Here is a 15,726-nt window from a genome sequence, read left to right on the forward strand (position 1 = left end):
TTCTAACGAGATGGTGCCTGCCCTGTTCGTGCCGCTATGCAGTTATGTATAAGAAACACTTCTTTTTTTCTTTAAAATTATAGTGGAATAAATACAGTCAGTGAGGTTTTTTGTTTGCTTGCTTGTTTGTTTTACAACCTTGGCAATGATTATGTCAACTTACTAAATGATTGAGGAGAAAATTAAGATACCTTCATTTTAGCTCTAAATTCTAATGTCTTATTTTAATAGCCAACACGATTTGTGTTAGTTGCCTGAAACTGTTAGTATATAATTTTCTATATACAATAAGAAGTTATATTTTTAAAGGCATATCTGATTACAGTATAAATAATTAAATTGTGTTGTCACACTTACTTAGATTTCCAAAGTACAGAAATGCAGGGGAATCCTTACTGTAACAGGTAGTTTCTTGAGTCACCTAATAGCTAAATGAAATATATTCAACGTTATACATCTAACTTTGCAGTGTTCTCATTTTTGAATGTGGGAACTTGGATATCTACTCTGAATAGCTTGGCTGATAATGTCTGCTGCTCTGAGTTTTCTGTTAACCAATGTAGTCAAGCACAAATTCTATCATGCAACAATTAAAGTATATTTAGGGTATTTTGATATGCCTATAAAGGAATATTTGTTTTAAAAAGATATATATATTTTTACACTTTTACTTTACAGTTCTCTGGTAGTCAGATGTTTGTGTCTGCACATGTGCATGCAAACATGTACATGCCACCTGAGAGTTTCTTCAGCTTTTCAGTTATTTACCCTCTTGGGCTGCATGGAGGAACTATAGGCTATAAGTAGTGTTCTTATCAAATCATTACCTTGCAGGAAGTATCAATATATACTTAATTTGTTCTATTATCCCTCAGTTTTTTGTAAGATGCACAATCAGTGACTCTGGCAATGGTCAGTTGAAATATGTAAAACACAAAGAAGAGCACTATGAAAAAATAATGTAGATTTATCTGTAGCTTAAAAATAATTTATTCATCTAAGAAATGTTAAACCTTTATGACTACTTTTGGATGGCTACACTTTAAAAACTTGTTATAATTAGCCAGGTTATTTGTTCAAAGGAGCTCATTTGCATTGAAACCAGCTGTATATATACGCTTGATGAATGCATCTAACTATACTAAGCCAGAAGAGTACCTTAGTAAGTCCCATGACTGAGGATTGCATAGACTTTATTTCAAAATGATGTACACATTGATTTGAACCTAACTTCGAAAGCTTCCTTGTATTATGAATCATAATTTTGTGGGCAAAGAGGCATTTCTGTGAGCAGTTGTCTCTTCTGATCCAGTGACATTTCTGTAGAAACTAGCAAAAAGGTTTGCAGGAGGATAGAAAAGATAAGAAATTCTTGGAAATTATTTGCAGTGTTGCTTTACTTAGCTTTGCTTTAACTTGTACCATGTTAACCTCGGAAGCTGAAGAGTTGCTGGGTTAAAGTTTACTTGAAGCTATGCATTTCTGTGCACATCTCTACAGTATAATAATATAACTGTGCAGGTTCTTATGTAACCTTATGCAGAAAGAGAAAAGTTATGTTCATTTTTATACTGTGAGTACTGAATAGTCAATCACCTGAATTAACTTAGCTACTTCCATTTACTCTAGTGCCCAAATGATTTTAGTAGGAAGAAATACAGATAAACCTTGACCCTTGCAGTTATTCCATTCATTTGTAATTTTGCTGTTCCTTATGTATGACCTTAGATTTTATGGTCTAATTTTTAGTTGGGGGTGGAGGGTAGGGTGGTGTTGGTTTGTTTGTTTGGGTGGGTTGGGGGGGGGTTGTTTGTTCGTTTGTTTGTCTTAGTAACCAAACCTGAAAACACATGCCATATATTTTTACTTCATCTGCCAGCTCTTCCACCATGAGTGCTCTGCATTCTTGCCAGTCAGGAGAATAACTGATTTTAAGTAAAGCAAAGGGGACAGAAAAAAGAAATAGTTTATGTCCTCAGAAGGAAGAAAAGTGAAAATTATGGTTGTCAAGCTGACTTGTATTTTTCACTTTCTTATTCCCTCCCAACATCTGCATTCTTCTTGTTTCTTCTTAAAAGACAAGATATCTGGAGCACCACACCTATTTGTAATGCAAAGTAAGTCCAGGTCTTGTAGCTCATGTTTGTTTAAAAGGTTAGCAAATAGAATGATAGAATGGTTAGGATTGAAGAGGACCTTAAAATCATCAAGTTCCAACCCCCCTGCCGTGGGCAGGGATGCCTCACCCTAGACCATATCGCCCAAGGCTCTGTCCTACCTGACCTTGAACACTGCCAGGGATGGAGCATTTACCACTTCTTTGGGCAACCTTTTCCAGTGCCTCACCACCCTCACAGTAGATAACTTGTTTCTTATATCTAACCTGAACTTCCTCCATAGAAGTTTAAATCCATTAGCTCTTGTCCTACTGCTACAGTCCCTGATGAAGAGTCCTTTTTTGACATGCAAAAGCATGTTGTTTCATATACTGCAGTCTTGAGGATATATACCAGAAAGGTAAATGAATTTCAGTATTATTTTACCCAGGATAGCACATCTCACGAAGGTTAGTGCTTCTGTTGGTTTCCAGAGTACTAGACAGCCCTAATGCAAGCTATAAAATCTCCCAGTACCCCACCCCATCAAAATCCCCCACCATAGTTAACAACGCTTGTACTAATTGTTCCAGCTGCAAACTCTTCCAAGTGTTGTGAGCTTTTGAAATTGAAGTGCTTAAAATATAGCAGGAATTTTGGTACCAGTAGTGTTGATGCTTTGAAAAATTCCTTTTTTCAGCCTGTAGTGTATGGAGTTGTGTCAGCATTCCAGAATATGCTGTTTAGAAACACTTCTGCATCCCGTGAAGCTTAGGAGGGTGTGAATGCACTCACCAACTCTTCTCTTCCTCTGCAGCTATTGTTAATCCATATTGTCCCTGAAGAACTCTTACTCAGCTACATAACTTACATTAGAAAATTCCAAAGGAATTATGAAATAGTAGGAGTGTCTCTCCTGAAAAACAGTTTTTAAACACTGTTTCAGTTCTAACGCTTTTTCAAAGGAACTGGATAGGTTTTAGTGCATATTGGGAATAAAATATTTTTTTTATTCAAAGAAATTTTAATAATATTTTACTTATTTATGTTGGAAGTGTCACATTTCTCCCAAAACTCTGGACCTCTAGCAGAGAATTGTCACTCCATGGCACCCGTCGTATGTAGTGCAGAGAAACACCTGGAAACCTGCAAAAGCAATTGTAAACAAGTTAAAAGGCAGCAGTCTAGCTGCTGTGTTTGGAAGCAGTGGAACCTCTCTGAAGCAACTTTAACAGGGGAGGAGTTCTAACGGAGATAGCAGCGTAGCAGCTAATAGTAAATCTACATGTTAGGAAATTAAGAAAAATGGGTAGCTGAATTACATACATATATGTATTAGAGTAGTGGAAGGTGTAAGTAGTAATGACATGAAGAGTTGGAGGAGAAAACAGAAGAAGAAACTGGAAGTGGGACAGATGGAAAAGGAATTTAATTAAGCAGGTGGAAGGGACAAAATGAAGTAGGCACTAATAGTTTTATAAAAATGAAAAAGTTTTCCTACCAAAACCTCTTGAAGCTTTATGTTACGCATTTTTATAACAAAAGCAGTCATTTATTAAAGTTAGCGATGGAGAGAGGGAACACAGTTTTTAATACAGTTTTGAAACAGAGCTCTTGCTTCTCATCATGTTTCTGTGACCTTGCAAGTTTAGTTATCAGGATAGTTCCCACCACTCCAGTATTTTGTGATAATTTGAGTTTAGGGTGATACTTCACCTGTGCAAAAGGCTGAGAGCATACACAATTGCTGTATTCATCTGGAAATGGTAGCTTGTTAGACTACTATGAGCAAATCATGAGCCTGCCACCCGTGTGTACAGAGAGTTCTTCACTTTATTCCTTCCCAGACTCCCTAAACCAGACAGACATTAGAAGGCATCTTTGTTCCAAGAATTTTTTTTTAAGATGGGTCTTAGGAAGTGTACTAAGGCTAGATACAGGATATGTGAGGTAGATAAAGAAAGCCTGCAGTGTAGGGGTGAGGCTCTGGGGAAGGACAGGCAGTGAAGGCTTGCAGCCAGATTGAAGTTGCCACTTGTGCTTTTCCAGAAGCAAGTCCTGAAGCAACTTTCCTCAACCTGCTGGACTGTGTATCTTGTGCTGCTGAACTTAGAGATGCAGTGAACCATCTCACCCAACTTGTAGGGTTTTTTTAAATCCATTGTTTAAAATTCAACTTTTCAGTGTGCATTTAAATAAGACATTTTTTCCCCCTTTTTAGTATAATGCAACTTCATCTGTTCTAAGTGTTGAATCCAAGCATGGGGTTGGTGGGCACTATTTAACTTACGGTGCTGACTACATTAAGTTATTGCAGTATCCCAAGTGATATTCATGGCTTAACTGAAGATGAAGCAAGTCCACCAAATACCCTTTGTGTTAAGCCACAGTCTTAAGAACCACTAGGTTCATATACACAGCAAGTAGTGGGTAGTTCTTTAGCAGGGTAGCAGACCTCTGTTTGATATAGGAGCATCTTATTTTGGTTTATGTAACTTTGTATAAACTGAAAAATAGTTTTCAGTCAACTTTACTTTCCTTTTAGACCTATGATTTTATTTATTTTTAATTACTTTTTTCCTTCTTGATTGCCACAAGAGCAGCAGTAGGTTTTCTTTTATATACAGTAGGTTTTCTTTTATATACTACTCTGTCATTGGACTGGTATTATTTACTGAAATTTGGTATAACTGCATTATACCACGCGTCGCCTAACATTGCAGAAGTATCTGCTGATCATTTCTCTGTTTTTTTTTAAACTTGCATACACTTCTGAAATCTATCCCATAGCATTAAGTAGAATTTAGGCAGCTACCTAGTATTCTGCAAATCTCTCTATTTGGGCCAAAATTTCCATTGTTATCTTTTAGAAATTGATTCAAAGTGGATTTGTGACTAAGCGTGAATTGCTACACAGCTTTTACTGTGGGACAAGGTCGTATCAGAACACAGCTGTCAATCGGGCAGCGGGCAGATAACATTATAATATGGTCAAACCTGTGATTTGTAAGAAGGCATTTTGAGGAGTTGTATGTTTTAAGGCTGGGTAATATTTTTGTTTGCACAGAGGTCTTGGGAGGTGATTTTCATGTTGTGTAACAAGAGGGACTGTAACATAAAAAGGTCTTCTCACAGTATCCAGTCTAAGGTCGTGGTCTAGCTAGCGCCTAACTAGTCTCAGTATTTGCAGTGATGTGCTCATCAGGCAAAGAAAGCTTCTAAGGAAGTCTTAGATGCTGGAAATTGGCCCATTTTTTTAGTATATTTGTATGTTTGAACTGTATCGTTTTACTCCTGAAGTTATAGCTGCATTGAGAATTTGGTGAAAGTTTCCATGTGTTTTGCGGTGTAATTTGTCTGTTCAGGCAACATTCTAATTTTTTTGATCAATTGAGATAGTCTTCTATTTTAAAATGCCAAAATGTCACATACACTATGCTTTGTAAGTATATTTTCCTCTGTCTAAATAGATGTAGCTCTGTTATCTAGAGATAACTATACTCCATATGACATGTCAGTATATTCTTTCTGCATTTCTTACTTTTCCTTGAGCATTTTTCTGGGTGGGAATGGGTAGCAGATGCTGCACATGAACCCTGTACATTACAGGAACAGTGGTGTGATGGTGTGTGGACAGCTGCTTGGGAAATTTAGGCCTCACCTCAGTGCAACGCACACCTTTAAGACACTTGTGTGGGATGGTTCCTCGTACACTGGCTGTGCCACTCTGGCTGTGGACTCTCTCCACTGTCGGTGCTGCGTGTTCATCCCTGCTGCTGCTGCCTGTAGCACCTGCTGGGGCTTCTGTTCCGGGCTCTGCAGGGGCCAGCAGTAAACCACTGCAGACAACCTCAGGTACCACTTTGATTGTGGTTCTGCCCTTCTTGGTTCTTGCTGTGAGACAGCAGAGTGCCTGGAGATTTGTTCTGAGTTGGCTGAACTCGGTGAATACAGTTAGTAAGAAGCTGACCAGGGTCACCATCCTGTAAGCGAGCTTATTCACTGTTGCAGACATTAAAAACTTTTATCATATGTGACCTGCCTGCTTGATATGAAAGCTCATTGGGTCAGTTTGTGACAGTTTGGTGTCAAATATTACAAAAGCAGCACAAATCAGCCTGTGTGTGTTTGTACATTTTTCAGTTTAACTTCCTTGTCCCTTGTACAGTTTTGATGGTCAATAGTTATCTTAAAAGTCTGTTTCTTAAGTAGAGCTACACCTTTTCATAAAAATGAAGAGGAGGTGATGAAAGGGAAGTTGAAATGAAAGAAATGTACATCTTGGTATTTAAAAGGAATTAAAGATCGGGGTAATGTCTGTTTGCAAAAGTTTTGGAACTAAAGAGTGGTGTGCACAAACAAATATTTAAAGACATGGACAAAATTTAAAGTTAATTGTTTATATTGTTTATTTTGCTTAAATGAGCATAGCTGTTACAGCTGAGTGTCCTGGGTTCAGCTGTTTAACAGTTATTTTTATCCTTCTTAGTAGCTGGAGCAGTGCTCTGTTTCCAACTTAAGTCTCAGAGCCATGACACTGGAATAGACTGGGGCCCTCTGGACTTTGATTAAATATGTGAAGGTTTTAAGGTATTTTGAGGTGTTTTAAGGTATTTTAGGCTATTTCTTGTCAGAATATTGTGTGTCGTAATATTTATAAGCCAAAGTAGATTTACGTGTACTGTATATATACTCTTTGGTTAAATCAGCACAAAGTAGCTGGATATGTATACAATATAAGCAGCAAAACCTTGGACAAGTTGGTTGGGTTCCTGCTTGCCTTGGCATTGTTTAACAGTTTTGATGAAGTTCCCTAACAAACATGTAACTTTCAGCAATGTGCCAGCGGACTAAGGAAACATCTTTACTTACATTGGTATTTAAAAATGCTGCTTGGAATGACCCTTTTAACTTCAGGTCTAATTTTCATCCCAGGCTAAATGTAAGGATAATATAAGCTTGCATGTCTGAAAGCTCATCTTTTTTTCCCCAACTGTTAAGTTCATCTAATAAGTTATACTATCACTTCCTACAAACCAAACCTTTTGTAATTTATGCCATTCAACATAGTTTTTGGTCACAGTCAACAAATGCGATAGTGTGCTTTGATGAAATTAAATGCATTTGAAAAGAGAACTAAAGCAGATGTACCATTTTGGGGTTCTAAAATTTACATCTGTACAATGTTTGACACCGCATATGTTTACTTTTGTATAGTGCTGGTCTGTAGTGCAGCATTCCTCCATTCAGTAAAGTGTAATAATAGAAGAATTGAAAGACTATGGAAATTTGAGACTTGTGGTGTAGTATGGAAGTCCTAAGGAAAAGCTTATCTTCATTAATGCTAGGCTTATGCAGTAGACATAGACTAAGTTCTTTCTCTGTGGAAGTATTTAATGTTATCAACAGTACGGCTTCATAAACATCAAGGCAGATGGAGTTTGGTCCTTGATAAAGGCACACATGTAATTCTTAATTACATTGGTATATCTAATGGGAAAAGAAGTATGATTCTTCTAATTCTAATTAAGAAAAAAAAAGAATGCGAAGAAATAAATCATTTTAAGCTGGCATCTCTTTATAGTTTATCAGAAAATATTAAAATACACTCAGGGTTTACAGAAAACATGTTGTCAGACATTAAGATCACCGAATTTACTTTTTTTCCCAAATACAGAAATTAAGTTTAGTTCCAGTTCAGTTAATGTGTTCCACCAATCACTCATGTGCAAAAGCTATTAGAATTTTGATATGGTAAGGTCAAAGAGTGGAAGTTAAGTATAGTCTTTATTCTTAATAAGTTAAAATAGTTTTGAAATTTAATCTGTAATTTAAAATAGACTCTTTGGTCTTAGAAGCAGGAAAGAATTATCAGAAAGTCTTGTAAAAGCAGTGAAATATATTTTAGGGGTCTCCAACATGGTAATGAAAAACCTGAGATCATCTTTTTTGGAGTGAGGTTTATAAAGCATCTTCTGTGTGGCTAGATTCCACTGATCATGACACCCTGCAACAGAAATGAAAGGAAGTGGGGTTTAGCTGCATATTTTTTCCTGTGGAACTGATAGGTTTCTGTAGGAATACGGGTACTAGAGAAGGATGTGAGTTTTGTGTAGCATGTAGATTGGTTATTACAAAAATAAATTGGTTATTATTACAAAAAAAAACCAAACCAAAACCCAGCAGTGACTATCTTTTCCTTATAATTGCTACTGTAGATAAGAAGCTAAGAAGTAGGAGTCATATGTGGAAGAAATTATTCTTCCACCCATTTTATCCAAATATTTAGACCTTTAGAGTCATGATTCGAAATTCAGCAAGTTAGGCAGGACTAGGCAACAGTATGCTTTGTCATGGGTTAAATAATGACTACCTGGATAGCTGTTAAAAGTCAATAACATGAAGAACATAAAAGCAAGACTATTTTGGGTTTGTCCTTGAAATGTGGATCAAAGTTTATGTTCATTGTAGAAATGAGTCATTGCAAGAATGAAGAAAGCAGTGAATGGCATCTTTACTTTCTGTTAAGTGTTTGTGTGGGTTAAGTAAAGTATTGTTATGTAAAGATTTTCTGAATGTAAAATTAGTTTTACCATCTGGGGAGAAGGAAATAAAATAAACAGTTGGTAAATGAATCCTTTTAGTGTTTCAGTCAGTGAAGAAGAGATGGAAAGAAAGACCTACCCCAGAGTTTTCATCATAGCACTAATGGCCAAAATTTCTTTCTGTGTCTTGGGCCAGTTTTTCATAGTTTTTACCTTTGAAATACCTTTATTTAAATCAGCACAACCTCTTCTTGTAAGTATTGATTTTTGTGTTTTTTTTAGATTAGAAAGGTGAAGTTTTTTTGTGGGTTCAGAAAGTGCTTTCTGAGTGCAGTCCCATTCATTTAACCTATAATTCTCTCTCTTGCCCAATAATAAATATGTGCATTATAATTTTTGTGACCGTTTATTTCTCTTGCTGCAATTTTATATATCCCTGCATGAAGCAGTCAATGTTTGCTGAACATGATTTTCAGTACTGATACACATGAAGTTTTCTTATGGTCCTTTGTTTAAAAACAATATTTGTAGAACAGAATTTGTTGTGGCATTGTCTTCTTTTAGCTGTATTTTAAAGACGCAAAATAGTAAAAATCTCAGTTCCTCAAATATGAAGGCTTCTTACATAGAACTCTTGGCTTCTTTATCTTTTTCCTTCATATTAAAAGAAAATCTGAAAGGAGATTGTACCTGAACAAATTTAACACCATCTCCATGACAACCAGCTAATTAATCGCTATCACTCTGGCTTTGGTCCTCTTCAGTGAACTGATACTCCTCAGCTTTATTTCATATCTTCTGCATTTGCTACGAAGATCATTTATTTAGTGACAGTATTTCTTTGGGAAAAGCAGTTTTTTAATACAAGCAGCAACTTTCTTTAAAAACAACTCAATCTTACCTGTAGTTTCCTGTCAGTTTTGATGCTGCACAGTAGTGGGGAGTTTCTGAGGTTTGTTTGTTTGTTTCTGTGGGGGTTTTGTGGTTTGTTTTTTTGGTTCTTGTGTTTTGGTTTGGGTTTTTTGGTTTGTTTTGTTTTTTTTTTCATAGTTTTGTTGTTGTTGTGGCTTTCCTCATTTGTTTTTTTTTTTTCTTGCTTTTCCTGACATTTCCATTTTTTTTCATTTGGACATAAGTGCTCATTCTGCATATTGTGACTGTGAGCACATTGCAGTACAGGTATTCGCAAGCTAATCTGTGATCTCAGTGATCTAAGTAGTGTAGGAAGTAAAGAAATGAATCCCCAGTAGTGTGATGTTTAGAGTGGACTAGGAGCTCAGGTATTTATTTTGCTCTTTAGGACATGTTTCGCATGTCTAAGACTATCACTGCATTGCTTTAGTACTTGTGCTTGCTCATGTAAAGTCATCGCTGTGCTATCCTGCAGTGAGAGTTTCTGTAATGTTAGAAGTCCTTTGACTCAATCGTTACTTGCCACAGCTACTGCATCATTTTTTGACATTTATAAATCTGTTTAGGAGTCCTGGTAATTGTATTACTGTTGCAAGTAATTGCAGCCCTTCCCCTATGATAGCAGTCTCCAGCCTGTGAACTGTAAAGTCTGTAGATAGTCAGACCAATTACCCATATAGCTCAATATGCTCTTTCCTACTGGCCTCTCATAGCAGATACCTTTGACAGAATTTAGGGACAGGGAAAGGATGAGCCTGGTGCAGAATATTTTCCCCTGCACATTTTCCCAGTCTTCAACTGTCTGTGGCTAAAAGAGTTCAGGACTAGTAAGCAGTAAAAAGAAGGAAAGCTGATGCTAGGAAAGAACAGTAATTCTCTATCCTGAACATTTCTTGAATTTTTAAGTTTTTGTTTTCTTTCTGGAGGACTCTTCACTGCCTCTTACAGATTAAATATGTTTATACATACAAATTTATACATGTTATGTGCTTACTAGGGAAGGAGAGTGAAAATAACTGAGCATATCCCTTGCTCCTGCAGTTTCCTTTTCAGTGGCATATGTTTAGTTGCAATCTTTCTGTTTTCTTGTCTTGTGAATGTATTAATTATTTGAAGTTATTTTATATATTTACTCTTTGGGTGCAGACAGTTTGTGGGTCACCTCAATTATCCCATGTAATTTAATAGTACTTATGACAGATGGATGTTGATGTTCAAGTGTGGTTATTGAAGATTCTAGTACATTAAAAGGTTTGCTAAGAGATTTATGTCGAAAAGCAATAGAAAAATCTGTTTTGGTTGAATGTTTTACATATTGTTGAAAGTACAGAAATACATATAGCATGTTGTTATGCTGGTTTAAGGTGTGCAAAAAATGTGGCAACTCCCTTATTTTCTTCATAAGTAGCAAAAGAGATTCAGAAAGGCAAGATGTACTTGGAGAGGCTGGAAATAATTTTAGATAGATTTCTTCATAAGCTGATTTTTTTTTTTAATCACTTTGTGGGCCTGCAGAAGTTACAACTGAAGATAATAGATATGGATATTTTACATAATAAATGACTGAAAAAATGGATCTAAGCTGATGCTTAGATTTGCATGAAGTGAAGTGGCAAAAGGAAACTTGCACCAAAACTGAACTAGGAGGTGAGTTAGGCCGCAAAAGTGACCTTGAAGTTAGGAAACATCTTCTTTGTGGTGCTAGATTATGGCTATTCTGAATCATTGTCTTTCAGCTACTTATTTTTTATATTGTGCTATAACTGGATTTAGAATAACATGTTAATGATTTCTTTTTTTTTTCCCTTTTTTTGTTTTGTTTTGTTTTCTTCATTCTGTTTGTTTGTTTTTTTTGTTTGTACATGACATGCTACTGAACTGGTACCTATGAAGATTGCTGTGTTCACTGTATACTGGCTTGCTTGTTCTGTGAATTTCTCACCCTCTGTAACATTGTTCTCGGACAAGCATCCTGTGGCATCTGCACATCGGAGGCCTGCTGCTGCTGCTGTGGGGACGAGATGGGAGATGACTGTAACTGCCCATGTGATATGGACTGTGGCATAATGGACGCATGTTGTGAATCTTCAGATTGCTTAGAGATCTGCATGGAATGCTGTGGGATCTGCTTCCCATCATGAAATATTTATCCCTTTTTATTTTATTCTCTATAAAACTGGAGAGCTTTTCTTTAAATACATTTGAAGAAATACAAGGTAAGATATTCACACAACCAACTGGTATTGCACTGTTAATTCTCTTTATATAATTTTTTTTTTTTTTAAACCAGTCCTCAAATCTGTATTCTAACACAAATCGTATAGCTTTGTATGTGAAACTCAAGCTACATTCCAGCTTCCTTTTGGCTTTGCAAATGGAAGACTTTATTGAAACCGAATTATAGGCCTGATGCCACAGGCTGCATGAGGGCAAAATTGCCATTTGAATATAATGACAGATTTTTGTCAGAGAAGAGATTACAGGGCAAAGACTTAAGTATTTGCCTTTACCTAGTTTAATGTTTAAACGCTTAAATGCCTCCATGCATAACATGCCTTTACGGGCATTCTGAAAAGCAAAATAACTTTATTTCAATCTGTTTGGGTTGAAATCAACTTTGCTCTCTTGTTTTAAACTTAATCGAGAAGTTAGCAACAGAAATCTACTGTTGGTTTTGCTACAGTAGTCACGTTGGCAATATTTCTTTTGTTTTGAATATCTTAGTATTGATACTATGGGAAGATATGGCAAACTAAAATCAATGTAAGTTTTGCCATGGGCTAGAGTAACAAGATTTCGTTGTTATAAATCAAGACAGAACAGAGAACTTATATTTTTTTTCACTACTAATATTACTTGAAATGCTTCTTTTTAGAAAGAGACTTCGTAAATCTGTATAGACATGAAATATATCCTTAGGCTAACAGACTAACTAATAGACTAACGAATCTTCAAGTTTTGGCTATTAAAAGGAAATTATATAAGGTCCTTTCCAACCCTTAACTATTCTATGATTCTGTGATTATCAGAATTTAACTCAAGAATCTAAGCCTGACGTTAAGTGGCCCTGTCAGTGTTTGGGGTATTAGAGCCAGTCACATAATGTAGTATTTATTTCTTCACTGCTTGAGAAAGATCTGCAGAGGATGGCAGAATTTAAATGGGTTATAAAGACAAAATTAAAACTGACTTGATCAAGAAATTCTGTCATTGAACATAAAAAGCAAATGCAAAAATGTTTATTTTCAGATATGTTTTAAGTGTTATTTTAAAATAACTGTGAAAAAAAGAATGAAATCTAAAAAATGTATGAAGTCCTTTAAAAATAAAAGGATTGGGATTTAAAATGTTTGAAAAATACAGTTAGGATCTGATGGCAACTTTTTCCCTGTATATGATTAAGGTTTTCTGTGAAAAAATCTCTGCTTGTCATTGTAATTGTGAAAAGAACTTGGTCCAACACAGAAAGAGGTTTATGTCATTCATTTAGGGAATAATGGTACCATTTTCTTTACCACTTGTTAGTTTCTTACATCCATGTCTGTAGCTCGTCAACTTTTCAGTGTAAACCACCTACACATCTTGATCACATAAACTTTCCTGTCTACACTCCAGATGTCCCATTTGTAGGTTGTTGGATCTCATAAATTTAGGCTTTGTTACAAGAGTCATCGAGAGCCAATAGCGTATTTCTGTAGAGTGAATTGACCATAATGTCTCTTTCCGCTGTAGTGAATTCAGTTTATTCAAATGTGACAAGCTAAAGATCACAGGAGTGTGAAGCTAAGTCAACAAATGGTCTGGTATGAACCAAAGCTTCTCTCCCTGTGAACACTGACTAGTAGTGCCTACTACTGCAAGTTATCACTGAAGGTAACATAGCCGAATCCTCAACTATGCTAGGGAGCTGGGAGGTGTTACGTTTTGCCTTATCATCTGCGATATTGTGGTGTATTCTCATACAGTGCAGACTTACCTTGAGGGTTTCTTACCTGTTTTTTCATAGTTACTACACGAATTGATCCTTACCATGGTGTTTTGGTTCAGTTTGTTTACTTGGTTTGTTTTTCATATATTGGGCCAGATTCAGATTGGTGTTGCATAAACTAGGTGCATTTTCATTAATGTCAGAATTTTCCATTGGTTTAGCTCCAGCTAGAGAGCACAAAGATATTATGGTAATAGGCAGGCTAATAAGGAATCATATAGTTAAATTGATAAATTCCCTGAGCTCAGAATCAGGCCCACAGGGCTCAATTATGACTCCTAAAAGTCTGAACCACTCTGGGAAGGGGGGAAGAGGTGCCTTGGTTGAGTGGCAGTGCCTGGAGGCATTTTGCCTTTGTAAGGTATAGTGCCTCTGGGGAAATTGGGGGCATCACAGTGAGCACTGGGACTTGATGCACCTTGGAAAAACTGTAGAGAGTGCTTCACCCAATGTAGTTCTGTGGTTGACACCGTGGTCGTGGGGATGTACTCTCTGGTGCTAGGCAGCAGCATAAACTGTCCTTCCTCATGTCCTTCTGGTCATGGAGAGATGAATTATGGCTGTCCAACTGTGCTTTTGAGAACGGGGAAGAAGGTTTCCAGTGTCCTGTCCTGACCCAATGTCTGTGCCCTGCCAGAGCAGTTTCATTTTTGTGCTTGGAAAACTGCACAGTTCTATTAAGCTTTTAATGAATACCAGATCCTAATAAAAAATATTTTTACCACAGAAAGATATCGTTAAGAAAAAATGAAAATGCCAATCTGTGTAAAAGTTTATCTATACAATTTGCCCAGCACAAACCCTTGTTTCTACTTACAGGAATTGAGAGGGATTTTTGATCTGTTGAAATTATGAAAACCTTGGAAATGTCTTTGCTATTAAGCATTTACTTCCAGTACTGTTAAAATACAAATAATAATTACAGGAACTTTATTGATGCCTATATGTGTATGTGTACAGCCTCTCTCTCACACACATGCACACACACGTATGCAAATATATTACTTCTTTTCCCACTTCGTTTGTGAAATACTAGGAAGTGAAAATAGTGCTGTTTAACCCTCATAGTGAATAGAAGTATCAAAGTGTTACAGACAATTGAAAAAAAATTAAAAAATATGTGATTTCTTTGACATTTAAATATAGTCTGCTACTGTTTGTCATAGAGATATTAGCACTTTTGTAAAATGTATCTGTAGCAGAGAATATTAGTATGTAGTTTAAGTAATTCCTTTCTATATTTATATTCTTAAATGCTGTTTTGTGATTTTCACTCTATAGGCAATCTTGTAAGCACCTTGTGTAATTAAATCAAGCAGAATTAGAAGGAGTCAAATGTGAAAATACAGTTTAAATAAAATTAAAACATCAGAACTTAACTGTCTGTTTTATAATAGTTCTTGTGAACTTGTACAGTGTTTCAGTAAATAGTTCTGCAAACTGGCCCATTTGAAAAAATGGTAACTTGCTATTTGTATTTTAGATCAACTGGATGTGCTATTCTCAAACACTATTTTGAAATAAAGATCTTTATTTTGAAACTTTGAGAGATCTTCTAGTCTTGCCCTGTTACTCATCTGAATTATAATTTCATGTCTTATTTTTGATTTTTTTTTTTTTTCCTGTTACATTTCCTGGTGGCTTTGGCCTTTGAGTTGTTTGCACAGAGGATGAGCCACTGTACGTGAGTTGTCTTACAGGTGGAGCCATCTCAGGCACTAGAAGCTGTGCTAGCATGAATCTCCAATAGTAAAATACTTTGTCAGTAAAAGGGCAGAGTCATTCCTTAGTGAAGTTGCGTTAGTGAGGTGAAATTCCAGCAATGATTGTATTTTATCAAAATTAATATTATTTTAATACATCTGCAGCAACAGTATTCAGTTTACTAAAAACAAGCTGAACAACATTGTAGTCGGTATCGCAGTAGACCTATTAAGGTCTAATGGCCTATGTGGCCTATGAAATGAAGACTCACACACAGTACCGCTATTTTAAAGTAAGGTTTGTTTTTAAAACCGACTAGTTTAAACACTGAGTAAACTGTTTCAACTGTGATTTAAGCAAAAAGCTGGTTTGGGGTTTTTTTTCTTCCATGTTGGTTTAGGCCATGTGTGAATATTCTTATGCTACTTTAAAGCTGCAGAAACTGCACATCTACAGTTTTTTGCACTAATTTTGCACTAAT

General features: G+C 36.1%; 1 protein-coding gene across 5 annotated transcripts in view; it reads left to right on the plus strand.

Annotated features, from left to right (window-relative positions):
• MDFIC (MyoD family inhibitor domain containing) overlaps nt 1-15,088 on the plus strand; it is a 52,990-nt gene extending 37,902 nt beyond the window's left edge. For 4 of the 5 annotated variants that reach the window (XM_062609602.1, XM_062609598.1, XM_062609600.1 and 1 more), the window contains 2 exons: nt 2,079-2,117; nt 11,447-15,088. In XM_062609602.1, the coding sequence (XP_062465586.1) occupies nt 2,079-2,117; nt 11,447-11,694 (287 nt within the window). In that variant the 3' untranslated portion in view covers nt 11,695-15,088. The remainder of the gene's footprint in view (nt 1-2,078; nt 2,118-11,446) is intronic. The other variant, XM_062609601.1, reaches the window with a different exon arrangement.
• The last annotated feature ends 638 nt before the right edge of the window (nt 15,089-15,726 follow it).

The sequence above is a fragment of the Pezoporus occidentalis genome, unplaced genomic scaffold, assembly GCF_034315485.1.
Source record: "Pezoporus occidentalis ecotype Australia unplaced genomic scaffold, CSIRO_AGI_Poc_V1 ctg14, whole genome shotgun sequence".
Taxonomy (NCBI): domain Eukaryota; kingdom Metazoa; phylum Chordata; class Aves; order Psittaciformes; family Psittacidae; genus Pezoporus; species Pezoporus occidentalis.